The sequence below is a fragment of the Arvicola amphibius genome, chromosome 7, assembly GCF_903992535.2.
Source record: "Arvicola amphibius chromosome 7, mArvAmp1.2, whole genome shotgun sequence".
In the NCBI taxonomy this organism is placed as follows: domain Eukaryota; kingdom Metazoa; phylum Chordata; class Mammalia; order Rodentia; family Cricetidae; genus Arvicola; species Arvicola amphibius.
This window is the reverse complement of record NC_052053.1, coordinates 103116504-103131678: the sequence shown is the minus strand read 5'-3', so window position 1 is coordinate 103131678 and position 15175 is coordinate 103116504. Positions and strand designations below refer to the sequence as shown.

The 15175-nt window shown below is 42.0% G+C and overlaps 1 protein-coding gene across 2 annotated transcripts in view; it reads right to left on the bottom strand.

Moving 5' to 3' along the window:
* Nucleotides 1–1859: 1859 nt before the first annotated feature.
* The window catches only part of Ppp2r5e (protein phosphatase 2 regulatory subunit B'epsilon), a 144580-nt gene continuing 131264 nt past the window's right edge, over nt 1860–15175 (bottom strand). For both annotated transcript variants that reach the window (XM_038336779.2, XM_038336780.2), the window contains exons 12-14: nt 13891–14018; nt 11382–11483; nt 1860–5780 (exon numbers count right to left, since the gene is read on the bottom strand). In XM_038336779.2, the coding sequence (XP_038192707.1) occupies nt 5681–5780; nt 11382–11483; nt 13891–14018 (330 nt within the window). In that variant the 3' untranslated portion in view covers nt 1860–5680. The remainder of the gene's footprint in view (nt 5781–11381; nt 11484–13890; nt 14019–15175) is intronic.

Below are 15175 nucleotides of genomic sequence, written 5' to 3'. Positions count from 1 at the left end.
CAGTCCACGCTGCCACAACACTGCTAAAATGACTACAAGCTCGGGGTGGAAAACCAAGGATCTTGTTTCCCATTTAACAACCTACACACAAAAAAATAATCCAAAGTGAGCTGTGGACCTAAATGGAGGCATGGAGATTATAAAGCTCTGAAGAGAACCTATTTTGGGGGGAGGGGGCTTGAGATAGAAAATGAGAAACAAAGGTGATTCTTTAGATTTTAAGGGTACTTCCTTTTGCCTCTCTCTCAGGAAGCAGAGGCAGACAGATCTCTGGAGTTCAGGGCCAGCCTGATCTACATAACTTGTAGACCAGCCAGTGTTACATAATAAGATCCTATATTAAACAAAACAAAAACCCTTCCTTTTCAAGAATGTGTACTCTGTAATGACCATGTATCATAGCCATAAAAAAATAAAAATTTAACTTCCCTTTGATGTCCTCACTTGAGACTCTCAGGACACCCAGCTTACACAAAGCAGAAGTGGGAATTAGACTGTATATCGCTCTGCCTCCATTCTGACAAGTATTTATAGGGAGGAGACAATATTATACAAAGAACTAAACATTACATTGAAATTGTCTCTTAAATCTTCAGATGCTACAAATGTTGCACCTCAAAACACAAACTTACTGGAACCAAAGGACTTCCAGTTTCTTTAACTCATGTTAACCTAATATGAAACACCCTATTTCCACATGATTCCAAATGTGACACAATCTAATTAGCTATAAGAGCAAACCCCACAGAATGCAAATGCTTTGCACAGAAAGGGCCCCACGGCGGCAGCAAGTTTAGAAGGCACACGAATCACTTCCCACTCTCTGAGCAGGCTGTGCGACTGCTGGCCCAGCAGGACATGATGAAAGGGATGAGGGGGCCTCAAAGGATGGGCAGCTTCCTCTTCCGGCTGCCGTATGGAGGCCAAGGAGAAGTCCTGTGAGGAGGAAATGGAACGGCACGTTGAACTCCAGGGCAAGGCCAGCATAAACTCTGCCAGTTCTGCTGAAGTGTGTTTCCTCCAGTGCCATCCCCTCACCTTGAGATATCCCAATGACACTGGAGGATCAGGCGGGATATTCCCACCAATCTTGTCCCATGCTGCACACTGGAGAACAGATTAAAGGAACACTGTAACAGTGATAGCCACTGAGCTACTCCCCAGTGTCCTACACACCTAGACATAAACGTTCTCAAAACTGAAGCTTGATAGCAACCACACACACCTCAAAACTCAGTTAAACACAATAGGATTCCAAAAGGCCACAGGGTCAACATAAAACCGCAGCCAGGCTCCTGCACCCTTCACTGCTCATTTATTGGGGACACCCACAGTGCAGTCTCTCCACGGCCATGGAGGGCAAGATCACACTGCTTAGTCTGTTAACACTCTCAGAGAGTGAATCATTTTCAAAGATAAAACACTTAATTCCAACGTATGATCCTCCACTTACAGTCTACCCTTTGAAAAGGAAGAAGTATGGCTCAACGGGGCTGAAAGCGTTTTGGAGCATTTTTAACTTTGAAGTGGATCAGAAGTCTTCATTGTCTGGTTGAACCAGTTTATAATTTTCTTATGCAATTTTTCATATTCATGGTTCAGTTTTCACACCTATGCATGAACAGATGCTGTTTAAAAAAAAAATAAGAATAACACACTTGCTCACATTTAAGTTCAAAACCAATCAAGAACCGCAGCCTGCTAGCAGGGAAAATGAATGTCTGCTGCCCTCTCCTGCTACGACACTGAACTGAGAAATAACTGGGGAGGCTGGAGCCGAGTGAATCCTCAAGCCAAAGGGAGTGGTCATGCCAGTCTCACGGGACTCCAATCAAAAACCAGACAACAACCAGAAAATGTATTGGTAATATTTATATTTGAAAGTCCCCCATTGATACATGAGGTTTAGAGTACAACTTATTTACAGTAAGTAATTAAAAAAAAAGAATGGGCTGATAAAGAAAACAGGAGATGGGGAGGCGGGGAAGGGTGGAAAGGAAACCTGCATTCACAGATGTCATGATACGGGGTGTTCGTTTCCAGGAGAGACTGCGGCCGCTACCGTGCACAAGCAGCACAAATTAACATTCTGCTAAACTCAAGGTCTGCTCAGCTTCCTCTTGAGATGCACAATCCTTTCAGGTTCTCAAAATTAAATGTAGAGGAATAGAAAACGCATTGCTGATATACTAATTACAAAAGTCCTTTATGGCTCATCCCTAACTCCGCTCCGAAGCAGCTGAGCCGGAATACAAAAATAAAGCTGTCCCTATGCAAATACAAGGCCACACACTATACTTGCTGCCACCTTTCTGTGACGGGCGACCATCACTTGTGATAACATCAAAGGAGAGAAGCTCTTCATTTCCTGGGCCAGATCAATACAACCAATTAAAAGGAAAAACAAAGCACGAAAAGAAAACTTCATAATGCTGACACCAGCCTCCCAGTCTCCCATCCTCCCCACTGCCCGTCCCCTATGATTCCCCCATGCCCACAAAGACATAAAACAGCTTTTAAAGCTATAAGTATACTTTATTTCCCTTTCCATAATGTGACTGAGCCTAGGGCTGTGTGTTCAGCATAGCAGGTGCGATTCCAAACACTCCCTAGGTCTGTCTGCACCCTGGACTGCCGCAGTGGGCACATATAGGAGGTACAGAATCACATGACCCTGCTACCTAGGCAAAGAGCCCGAGGAGGAGGAGCTTGCTCTGCTCCTGCACATCCAGTCACATTTAGGGGACTATTTATTTCTTTATTTTTTATTTTATTAAAAAAAAACAGTCAATGTCAGGAAGAACAAAATGTAATCGAAATTGCAAAGGACAATAACAATGAGGGAGGACCACCAGGGACATGAGCACAATGAGGAGTGTACGCTTGATCCAGATGAGACGATCACTTCACCCACACAGCCGTGGCAGGCCTGCAGCCTGCGGCCTGGGCATCATTCTATCACAAAATTTAAAATTAAATTTTAATTTTTTTCCCAAGGACACTCTAAGTCTTATCCCTGAAACCAATATGGTAGGGATAAGGTTGGAGTGGTCACCACTCACTAACTACAATATTTGCTATTGAAAAAATATATTTATATATAGTTCTGGAAACTATGAAGCAAACAAATAGAACACAGAGCTGAGTTTGTCATAGTTAACTCACGAAAGCGACAGCAGGATTGCCCAGGGAAGGCCAGACAAGGGGCTGCTGCAAACGCAGCAAGTGTGTCCTTAAATATGTCACATAGTGCAACAATCAGGTCACCTGGGCTAGCTTCTCGTTACCACACACAACATGACATATGTCATATTGTCACTTTCAGTTAAAAAGAAAGGTGAGTGTTTTTTCTCAGAAGTTGCCCTGCGAGTTTAGACAGCTCTAGTCACAAATCTGTAAATAGTCTAAAGCTTAGCTTTATTCTTCTCAGCTGGGAATGAACAACAGACAAAGCTGACAGACAGGGTGCCAGCACTGTTCGCCCTCAGCTCAGAGGACAAGGACATGGTGCAGAGAGGGGTCCTGACCTCGCTCATCTCAAATGAGCACATTTCATCCTGAGGGGCACAGGTCACGGCAAGCAAAGTTTATACTATCAAAGGTACGTGTAATGAAAATCTAAAGTAACGGCTAAAATAGAAAAGCTAAAAGAAGAGATGGGCTATGGTTTAGCATCAATATGTGAGCCTGCACCTCTGCTCCGGTGCGTCTCTAAGACGGGCCCTCCTCAGTGCTCTTTAAAGCCTAGTCATTCCACAGAACCAGCTTGTACTTGGAGGTCTCACACCTTAAAAACAGCAACAAAACACTGTGTTTCCTTTTGAGAATCAACAAAGGCATTAAAAAAAAAAAAAACCAAAGGTACCTAGATGAAAATATTATCCATCATTAGTTTACTTTTATGTACACACTGTGACTGACAATCTGGAAACACTTCGTAAGAGAGAAAGGTCAACCAATGGCTTTTCCCCTCCATTTTCTTGCAAACAACAAAGCTGCATATTCTACTTTACACTTAAAAGGAAGGAAATACACAAGCCCATATCTATATGGTATTTCTACGAGAGCAACAGCAGTTCATGTGTTCATGTTAGCTACGATCACAACTCAACATATGAACACAGAATCAGCTCTACGTCATGAACGCTGCCGGACATGATGGTTCAGGGCTATGGGCTCGCTGCTGCCCTGTCTCTAATGAGCAAGAGCTTCCGAGGAAACAAATCCCCCAACACATATCTGTCAGTACACAGCAATGCAACCACATTGGGCAAGTATATACTGCACACCAGTACATCAGCAATTTGCCTATCAAGCAAGAGTCTTCCTTTGATACAGAACAGAGAGCCAATAAGATACACCTAGAGTATAGCCCTAGTTTTGTGTTTATTTCTTAAACAATTTGGTCACGATGCACCTTTGATATAAAAGTATTTTTTAAACTTTATTATTAATACTCAGGACATTAGGAATTTCCAGATTTTTTTCAGTAGCATTTGTAGAACCACTTTTGGTAACAAATACAGTAGTTAGGAATATGCATCCATATCAGAATGCATAATGTTGATCCTGAATCCTTTCTGGCTAAAAACAGGGCTGGCGCTGTGATGAGCTATTGAACGAGAATCTACAAAAAACACTGGAACATGTTTTGTTTCTCCCAGAGGCTGCATCCTCTTTTGCTGAAATACTTTATAAGTACATATTAGAAAGTAAGGCAACAACTCCAAACAGTTCGCGCTGTTTGCTCCACTCGGTTCCCAATTGGATGCGCAGTCCTGGTGCTCAACGTCATGGTTATATGCTTAGTGTTCTGTCTTTCTCACTTCATAGGGTCGGAAAGGACGTTTCTCTGACAGGTCTAAATTGTCTCTGGTCTGGGTGCACCATGACGACTGCAGCTAGTGCTGCAGGGGCTGGAGCCTGCGCGTCCCGCTGCCCGTTTTCAAAGGATTCAAGACATTGATTTGGACTCACCATATCTGATACGCAGCCCAACATTCCCTTCGCTACTATGCTTATCACCCCCTCTCTTGTTACTCCTGATCTGAAAACTAAAGGAGTACCGGCAACACCTGGGCACTGGGAAGATGCTCACCCAGCAGACAAATTTCACCAGCGACCTCTGTAATTCATTGCCCCATTCCACATGGACATTTGACTCATGAAGGTGTGCAAAAGGAAAGGATGTCAAATTACAGTCAAGCTGTCCAGGGGAGGGTGTTATACAAACTTATAAAGAATGACAATCTTTTCTTCCTTTACTATAAATACATTTAACAGCTTAGCAGAAAGACAAGCTAAATTTAAGATTGTTCACATTTGAAAATTGTATCATACTCTCTGCTAGTGATAAATAAGGAACTCCTGATAATGGAATTTTAACATAGCAATTTCACCAACAGATCTCTGAAGACCTTTTGTTGTTTTTCTTTTTTTTAAGAGGGTTAGAACAATGATTATGTTTGCAAAGTTCTGAGAAGTCCATCTACTGTCCAAACTTTGGATTGAAGTCCTTATGTTTCCTTTACTTAGAGACAGGTATATACAGTGCTGCTGTAATAATGAGACAAATGTGAAATCTACTGTAAAGTTGCACAATACAGAAAACTGTTGCTCCATCCTTCTACTACATAAGCGTGTGACCCCATGGGTTAGTGATGTCGCAGTCAGATTGCTGTTAAGTTGGAATTATCCCATCGCGCCTAAGACCTCTCTTTAACTCCAGATCCTCCAATTTTTTCCACAATTCTTCACGCTCCTTTTCTTTCTTTTTCTCACTGGAGGAAGAAACAGAAAACAGTGTCAACAACTGAGAGGGTTTGGTGAAACTGCCCACCAATAACAGCCTTTCCCTCACAGAGGCCCTAGAGGCTCTGAAGCAACTGGCGGCAAGCTTCTTGGGATTTCCTTTTGGGGTTCTCCCTCGTGTGGGGTCTATGCTGACACTCTCACTGACACAGAAATAGGACAGAGTAGAAAACAAGACTTTTAAGGTTTACATTAACATCCATTTATCTTCAGATACAGTATAAATTATACTACAGTGCACAATTACTGAGAAAACTAGAGAAGACTTCTAGTATCGTATATCTTAAAACCAAAGTGTTTGCTGGCTTCTAAATGCTTAGGGCCTTGTTAGAACCCAACCTTCTATTTGTTCCCAAATAAATACTCAAAAGAGATGCTGGAAACAACACTGACAGAAAAGGGACAAGATCAAGAAAACAATTCTCTCCTTCATTTGTGTCCAGTTTTCCCACAGAATGCATACCGAAACTGGTCATTTCTGAAAATGATCAAAGTATATTTATATTTTATGGCATGTATTTTTATATTATAACATAAAAGAATTTATTAATGATCTATATGAAACTTTGTGGATATTGGTATTATGGTATATTAAAATTTTAAGTGAACAAGCCTTCATACTTGGTTAAATACCAATTTACCAGTGATTTCCAGAACTTCAGACTGCACTGTTTGGCAAAGTTTACCACAATTGGATAAGCCAAAATAGGTTCAGCGATTGAATTTTGCCAAAGACGTTTGGAAATTTCAGTGTTATTTTTTAAACAAATGCTTTGACATTAATCAAGTAGGAAGTATATAATCAAAGAACATAAAACTATAAACACATTCATACTTATTTAAAATTTTTCATCACATGACTTCACATCTACTAACCTAATTCAGGTCATTCCTAGCTTACTGCAATGAACTGGTAAAACGTAGACCAAGACAACACAGTGAAGTCACAAATTCAAACCATTCCTAAGCACAGGAGCTCTGCTGCCTCAGACTCAAGCAACTGGTCCTTGCGTATCCCACTTCAGCAACAGCATACTCTTTATTCAGAGAAATTAATATGGCTAATGTGAACTTTGCATGGAATTCCAATGTTAAACACTATTTCAGCAATCACTAATATAGTGGTTAAGAGCACTGGCTGTTCCAGCGGACCCAGGTTCAGTTCTCAACATCCACATGGCAGCTCACAACCATCTATAACTCCAATTCCAGGGAATTGAACATCCTCTTCTGTCCATCTCCCTTGTAGATATGTGGCACACACACAAACACTTGTGTGCCTTTTGTGTGTATGGATATACACATAAAAAAATAAACTTAACAAAAAACCAATAAAAGTTAAGTTTCCTTCTCCTTGAACTAAAGAACAAAACAAAGTGAAACAAAAGCCCTGAGAACCAAGCCGTCTGACATTCCCACCGCAACTGCAGGGATGCTGCATCATATACCATCCATAATCGCTTCTTCACTTGATATTCTGGCAATTTAGACCTTGTTTACTATGATTGCTATTTTAACTGCAATCTACACAGTGTGGACTTCAGCAGGCATAACTTTTTTCAAACATAAAGTCTTTAAACTTAAGTAGTAATTTTGAACTAGAACAACTTCATTTAAGGGCATAAGGGACAACATCAGAAAAGTATGCAATCATTATAAATTTTTTTATTTTTAAATTAAGTTGAAATTTATTCAGAAAAATATTTTAGGTACTAGAAAGAAGGCTTTGCAGCTATGAGCCGAGGGTTGCTCTTCCAAAGGACCAAGCTCAGTTCCCAGCACCTACATGGTGGTGGCTCATAAATGTCTGTAACTCCAGTTCTAAGGGCTCCAAAGTCCTCTTCTGGGCTCTGCAGGCACCAGACAAACATGTATAGTACATACATACACGCAAGCAAAATATTCATGCACAGAAAAAATAAAAAACAAATATTTTAGAAAATTTTAACATGTGATCCCACACTCATACAGCTGAGGCAGGAGGATTACTTGAAGTTCAAGGCTAGCCTAAGCTACAGAGACAACATGTACCTCTTCCCAAAAGGCAAATAGCTGAACTAATATTTTAATAAAGAGTAAGACAGAAGGAGATGAAGGCTGAAGAGGGTTACACTCTAGAGTGAGTCAGTCTCTAGAAAGGGAGTTGCTGGCTTCCAGACTCTAGACTCTCAGTTGTAAGCAAGTGGCTGGGCAATTATCACTTGTTTGACAGTACAATCTGAAGATAATATTAGTCTAAACAAGTGGTCTCAGAGAACGCTGGTTTAAGTACACAGACATAAATTTTATATAAGGTTTAATGCCTGACTTCTTTGTCTGGCGAGGCAGAGAGGAAAGCAAGGGTTTGGGAACTTCCAACTGAAATCAGCTCATGCTGTGGCAGCCCACACTGCCCCACACCGCAGCTGGCATCATGACATCATCATCATCTTCTCCTATGGAAGCTGCTCCCTCAGTTCATCGGCTCTACAGTGTGCAATGTGATTTGTGCTGTGCGTCCTTTCTCCGGATGGATGGACGCTGAGCTGCCATACTGCTCTCATACTGACAACTTAGGTTCTAAACCCACAGTCTCAGCTTAGGACATCCCATCACCCCACAGAAGACACCATGCTGCCCCTTCTTCCTCCAGAGCCACAGTCTCACTTAGGACATCCCATCACCCCACAGAAGACACCATGCTGCCCCTTCTTCCTCCAGAGCCAGGTCTCATGTGTCTATGGATTTTCTTTTACTGCCCTTTCATATAAATGCAACTATATACTGGGAAAAAAATCTTTTTTGTTGTCACATGTAGCCCAGGCTGCCCGTATTCCTGCTCCTCTGGCTTCCACTTCCCAGATGCTGGGATTAGAGATGTGCACCGCATCTGATTCCAAAAAGTCTAAATATCTCTGATGCATTCAGTGCCAGCCTTATTTTTCCCAGTTTTTCTCACTGTCGGTGGGAATTTTAAGACTTCAGCACCCTGGAAAGCTGGGAATCCTGTCAAATTCTCTGCCCATTTCATCCTGCACAGCACTGGTGTTGGCACCCATATGCAACAGCGTCAAAAGCTTACTCCACCCACCATTCTCATTTGTAATGCTTAAGAAATCTGCTGGGAACAGAAACCATCAACTTCCTGCCATCGACAAGTAAAACCTCCTATTCCACTCTCATCACAGCCCAGACACCCATGTCCATTACTAATCAACAGTCACTCACTTCTATGGAGAAGCCAATACTTGTATCGGCTCAGAACAGCCTTTTGCACATTTGGCAAAGTATCATTCTTAGTTTTTTAAAAATAAATAAACAAATAAATAAAAACAACTTTCATTAAGGAAGTTCATTTACTATTAACCACCTTAGCCTTCTAGCCTATCGGGTCAACCTCACAGTTGTCTATTCCTAGTCCCTTAGTGAATCCCGTCTATTTTCAAGTGATTGACCTATTTAGCTTAGATAATAAAAGATCACAAACAACTTCATTGAGGAAATTCGTTAAAGATGGATCAATTAATTTGCAATAAGGCCGTGTGTGTGTGTGTGTGTGTGTGCGCGCGCGCGCGCGCGCGCACGGAGTCAAGAACACCCTATCACTTACTTACACTGAAGCTCCTCCAATATTCTTACTAAGATTTCACCCAGACTTACCCCCTGTTTACTACAATAATAATAAGGATTATATGGTCTCTGTTGTTCTAACAGGTAAGTGTTATGCGCTGTGAACTGTTTAATGGTTCACCATGGTATTCTAATGTGCCCTTAATTCCCCTCCCTCTTTTTAAAGTGTATAGATATTTTTTTGCCTGCACATATGTCTATGCATCATGTGCATGCCTAATCCTAAAGGAGGCCAAAAAAGCAGGTTAAATCCTTTGAAACTGAAGTTACCACTTTTGGGAGCTGTTATGGGTACTGTACTTGAACCTGGGTCCTCTGGAAGAGCAGTAAATCCTCTTAACAGCTGAGCCATCTTTCCAGTCCCCCTTAGCTCTTTTAAAAAAAAAAAAAAAACTTTTCTACGATTTTAAACTTAACTGTAGAGCATGGAAGGTCATTATAAACTTAGTAATTTTTAACAACTGGTAATACAGAATTGACATTAATCTCAATGTTGTAATTAAAAACAATACTATAATTAAAACCATATTCTGTGATTAAATGGTTTCCCATAAACCACTTCCTGTAACTTAAAAACACTCTCTGCCATGGTCCTTGGTCCTCTGTTCTCAAACCTTTCTACTCATTGCCCTTTTCCTCGGTAAAACCCAGTAACACATTCTAAATAAGGAAAGTAAAGCAATAGCAGGAAACACCCTCCATGAGGCCCAGCAAAATCCCAGGTGTGAACATCCCCACATGCCCACATTGGGAGTCTTTAAGACCTACAAAGCTGGCACTCTCCTTCCTGTGATCAGGGTCTAGTCAAAGTCTCCTAACCTCTTCGTTACATCTGTGGTGGTTTGGATAGGAATGGCCCGACAGGCTCGTATTTTGAATGCTTGATCACCAGGAAGTAGCACCATTAAGAGGTATGGCCTTGTTGGAGGAAGTGTGTCACTGAGGGGTTCAAATGTTCAAACCAGGCCTTGTGTGTCTCTGACTGCTGCCTGGGATCTAGATGTGAAACTCCCAGCTACCTCTCCAGAACCACGTCTACCTGCGTGTTACAAAGTTTCCTGCCAGATGATAATGGAGTAAACTTCTGAAATGAAAGCAATTCACAGCAACCGAAACCCTAACTAAAAAAGCATTCTTTAGCAAGTTGAACATACTGTATGTACTTAAAACAAAACTTGGGCCAGGCATGGAGGTGCACGCCTTTATTTCCAGCACTTGGGAGTCAGGGGCAGGCAGATCACTAAGTTTTAAGCCAGCCTGCTTTGCAAAGTGACTTCTGAAATAACCAGGGCTATGTAGAGAAACCATGCCTTGAAAAATAATAATAATTAATTTTAATTATATTTAACATTTAATATATTATTATATAGTATATCGTTTATTTTAATATAATAAAAATACAATGGGAGAATCATGTAAATAAAATCAAGAAAGACTTTTTTGCTCCATTCTAGTCTTAATCACTTCACGATTTGCTAATACAAGACCAATAAAGTTTGTATTCTTTTCAACTGTTCTTTTAGGTTGTAATTCGTTTGTTGGTTTCTAGATTAGAAGGTTAAGTTCTGGACAAATAGTGCCCGGTCTCTCCTGTGTGGAGTAAAGTATGCTAGCCCAATTATAGTTTGGGTGAGTCAGCAAGCAGTGAGCCCAGAGAACTGACTAGAGCCCGGTGCTTCCCTGAAGTGGGCCTGAAAGTCCAGTTATGTGCCAGGTTCTGAACTTTGTGGTACAACAGAGACACGGGGAGAGAAGCAGCAGGTCCACCAACACCACACCATCACGGACCGTCCTACTGGGCAGCGCACTGATGAGGACCCGGCTAATGCGCACGAGGAGTGCAATGTGAAAGGACCAGGCTGCTGCTTAGGATCTGAGGGCAACTAGGCAACTTCAGCAAAGAGCTCAGAAAGGGCTCTGGAGCCTTATGCACAGCAGACAAAAGAGCTTTAAAAAGTTACCGCTGACGATCTGACTTGTATGTGGCTGTCAGCTCATCAAACATAGTGCTGTTCATTTCCATGAAGGCCTTCAACACGTTGTATACCAGCGCCACAATAGCCCTGTGAGGCACAGAAGAGAACGTACTGTTAGTCTTCCACAGTGGGGCGCTGAACAGAAAAGCAGGACATTTCTGGCATGAGTCAGCTTTTCCTCTATTATATATACATAAAATACTTGAAGTTTTTCTTTAATAAGTTCATACACTTATAAGATGCATTCTGATCATCTTAACCCTCCTACCTTCTCCTCTCTGCCAACCTTATTACTCCCACTGTTCCTACAAATCCATTTCCCACACTCATATAGCACAGGTTAGCCTAAGCCTCATTGTGTACCTAAGGATGACTCTGAACTCCTGATACTCCTGCCTCCACCTACTTAGTGCTGAGACTATGGGCATGTGTCACCACACCTGGTTTCCTATCCCACATCTAGAGTTGAATTCTTTATTGTTCACAATCTTCCTGAGGGATGGCAGAGTTAAAACCCAAAGTTACCCTTCCAAATTATTGGTGCCCAAAGCAGACATGTTTGTATGGCCAATGCATAATAAAATGCCAGTATAAAAATAAAGCTGCTTTACTGCTTTAGACGTTGGGGTCATAGCTTAGGCAGGTGTGTGTGCGCGTAGTCACACACACACACACACACACACACACACACACGTTGATGGTGTACACCTGTAATCTCAGTACTTGGGGGGACAGAAGTAAGAGCATTGAGAGTTCGAGGCCACTGTAGCTATATACAGAGATTATCTTAAAACAAAGAAACAACACAGACAGACAGACAGACAGACAGACCGACCGACCGACCGACCGACCGACCATTTATGCCTTATAAACAAGAACAGGTGGTTAAAAATGACTTTCAAAGTAATAATATACATCAAGTCAGAAACTGTTCCTAAACCACATGTTCAAAGACAGGTGGCCAAGCCCCTACAAGCTGCTGTTGCGGGGTTACATTCGTCTGTCCCTTCCTGCTTAGCCCTTCTGTTGACCCATTACTCATGCTGAAAACTGCCAAGCTGGTGCAGGATGCTCTTGGCTATGGAGCACTACACAGCTAAGAGGCCAACCTGTTTGACTGTTCTCATCAGGCAGAATGCACTCTAGATACAGACCACGTGAGAACTGTGCTGTCACAGACTTGAGTGCTTCAGACCAGGCAAAAAGAATGGTGTCTCCCATTTCAAAACTATACAAGGTTGCTTCCATTTTGCAACAAATCCCCTAATCTTACAAAGAAGGCATCTCTAAAAAAAAATGAGACCACATGTTAGTAGGAGGTCTGGTGTATGCTGTGGCTTCTGCTTGGTGCCCAGAAGAAGGGAAACTATATTAAAGCTCAAGAATGGTCTTCTTCCCAAGGACAGCCCTGGAGAAGCTCTGGAAACTGGACAGTAACTGACAGGCACTGCCTACAGCTGCTCTCCAGACCACAGGAGAATGTCTGTATAGCGATGTTTAATGGCTCTTTTTCAGAGTTTTATTAATATAGAACAAGCTAGAAAACTAAAAGAAAACATTATTTTATAACTATGCAAAAATTTAAAAGACAGATATGACAAATTGAACTGCACTTACTAATCCTGCAATGTCACATAACTTTATTACATAGACAGACATGCAAACGCATCTTGCTATACAATATTTTAACTCTTCTAGGGCTAAATTCAACTTGTACTACACTATAAAATTTTATCTCCCTCCACCATATAATAACCTAGGAATAACCTAGCTGTTAGGAAATGGATATTCCCATAAATGTCAGTCTCTTCAGACCATCTCCTTACATCCCCTCAGCATTTCTTGACAGGTCCTTGCAGAAAGCTCATGTAGGCTTTGCTCCCTTTTCTAGTACTACACTCATGCCTTTGCCCTCTGGAGCCTACAGGCCTCGGAACGTGACAGACACCTTTTTAAAACGTGACTTTTTACAGGGATCCCCGTCTGAAGGAACTTTCCCTGTCACCACCTTCTCCATCAGGATTCCAACTGAAGTCAAGCACTGCCACACCACAGCACTCTAGAGGTTGAGGCAGGGGGATCATGAATTTGAGGTTCAGGCCAGTACAGTAAGATTCCCACCTTGGAAAAATGACCAAGTTTAATTTGAGGCCTGCCAGCCAATGTGCATCCTTTGGAGCTCTAGCATATTCCCAAAATATATCAGGGGCCTTCACACAGGCCAGAAAGCCTCTCAAGTAAACAGGTATTTTAACCAAATAGCACTTCTTTAAAGAAATATTTGTTTGCTTTTTAGTCCCCCAGCCAGCAAATTTTCAGGAGGGATTTTTATTTTGTCACGTGGGTGCCTTTAGCAATGGGCACAGCATCTGGTGCACAGCAAGCTGCAGGACATTTTACTAAGGAAAAGAGGAGGAGAAAGAAGGGAGAGAAGAGCAAAAGGGAGGGAGTAGAGAAGAGGGAAGGGAAGGATGGAAGGAAACTGAACACGTACGGATTCCAATGCTCTTTTGAAATCCTATAAAGACTGGAGAACATGATGGGAAGGATGACGTTGGAGTTTTCTTCTATCAAACTCATGATGTATTCATTATTCCAATAATAGAGTGCCCTTTCTGCCACCTTTGAGGAAAGAAAAGGACAAATTACAATCCTTTCAGATAAAAGTATTTTAAAAGGCTATTTTTAAATCATTCAATCAAAAGTATAATTAAATATTAATAACTCTTTACATTTGGTGAAGATTTATGATCTCTCAGGAAGTCGCCAGGCGGTTCACCAGGTTGGGAAGAAAAAGTTTTCCCTACCTGTTAATCGTCCTCTCCTCTAAGTCTACAGCCCGCCCATTCCCTCGCTCTTCCCTGTACAGTTCCCACACATCCCTGCTCTCCACACACACCCTCGTCCAGCTCAGCTTTCAGAACTCCTTCTCTGGCTTCGTCTAGTTCTCAAACTTAAGAGTCTTAAATGTTCCCACAGGCCTGTTTTGTTTTATTTTAAATCCATTACTAATTTTTATTTTATGTGCATTGGTGATTTGCCTACCCGTATGTCTGTGTAAGGGTGCTGGGAATTGAACCTGAGTCCTCTGGAAGACCAGCCAGTGCTCTTAAGCTCGGATTCATCTCTCCAGCCCCCAGGCTCATGGCTTCAGGCTTTGTGTGCAGCTGCTTGGAAAGCTGTGGCCTTCTATGGTGGTGTCTGCCTGGAGAAGCAGGTCATTTGCTCATTGTTTTGGATCCCTCTTTTCTGTCCTCCATGCTGCCATGCTCTGACTTGATCTGTGGGCCTGAGCTACTCACCTTGGACTTGAACTCAAATGGCTTCTTTTATTTATGTAAATTTAGAAATTATGTTTTGGATAGACTGCAAAATCTCTACACACTGTCCTAAACCTTTCTAGTGCATCCAGACCGACTCTTCACAGAATGGTGCTCCAGCTACTTTTCCTGTTTGGTCTCTGTGGTATAAGTACTAGCTTAAAACACTAATATGTCTTTAGATTAAAAACAGTAAGAGCCAGGGCCTCTACCTGACCTTCAAATGAGAAGTGTGCTTTTGTGCCATTGGACAGTATTTTCAAATGGTGGGCAGCATGGTGAGTCTGCTGGATTTGCAGGGTGGACTTTTAGTGAGGCAGCTACCAGGCAGAAGTAAGCACTGCCTTCAACTTTGGTCCCTTTCTCTCCTGAGTGGTTTCCACAGCCTTGCAGCCTCCTTGAAAGCACACACAGGCGTTCTCCTCAAACAGCCACAAGGAGGCAGAGCAGGCCATGGAA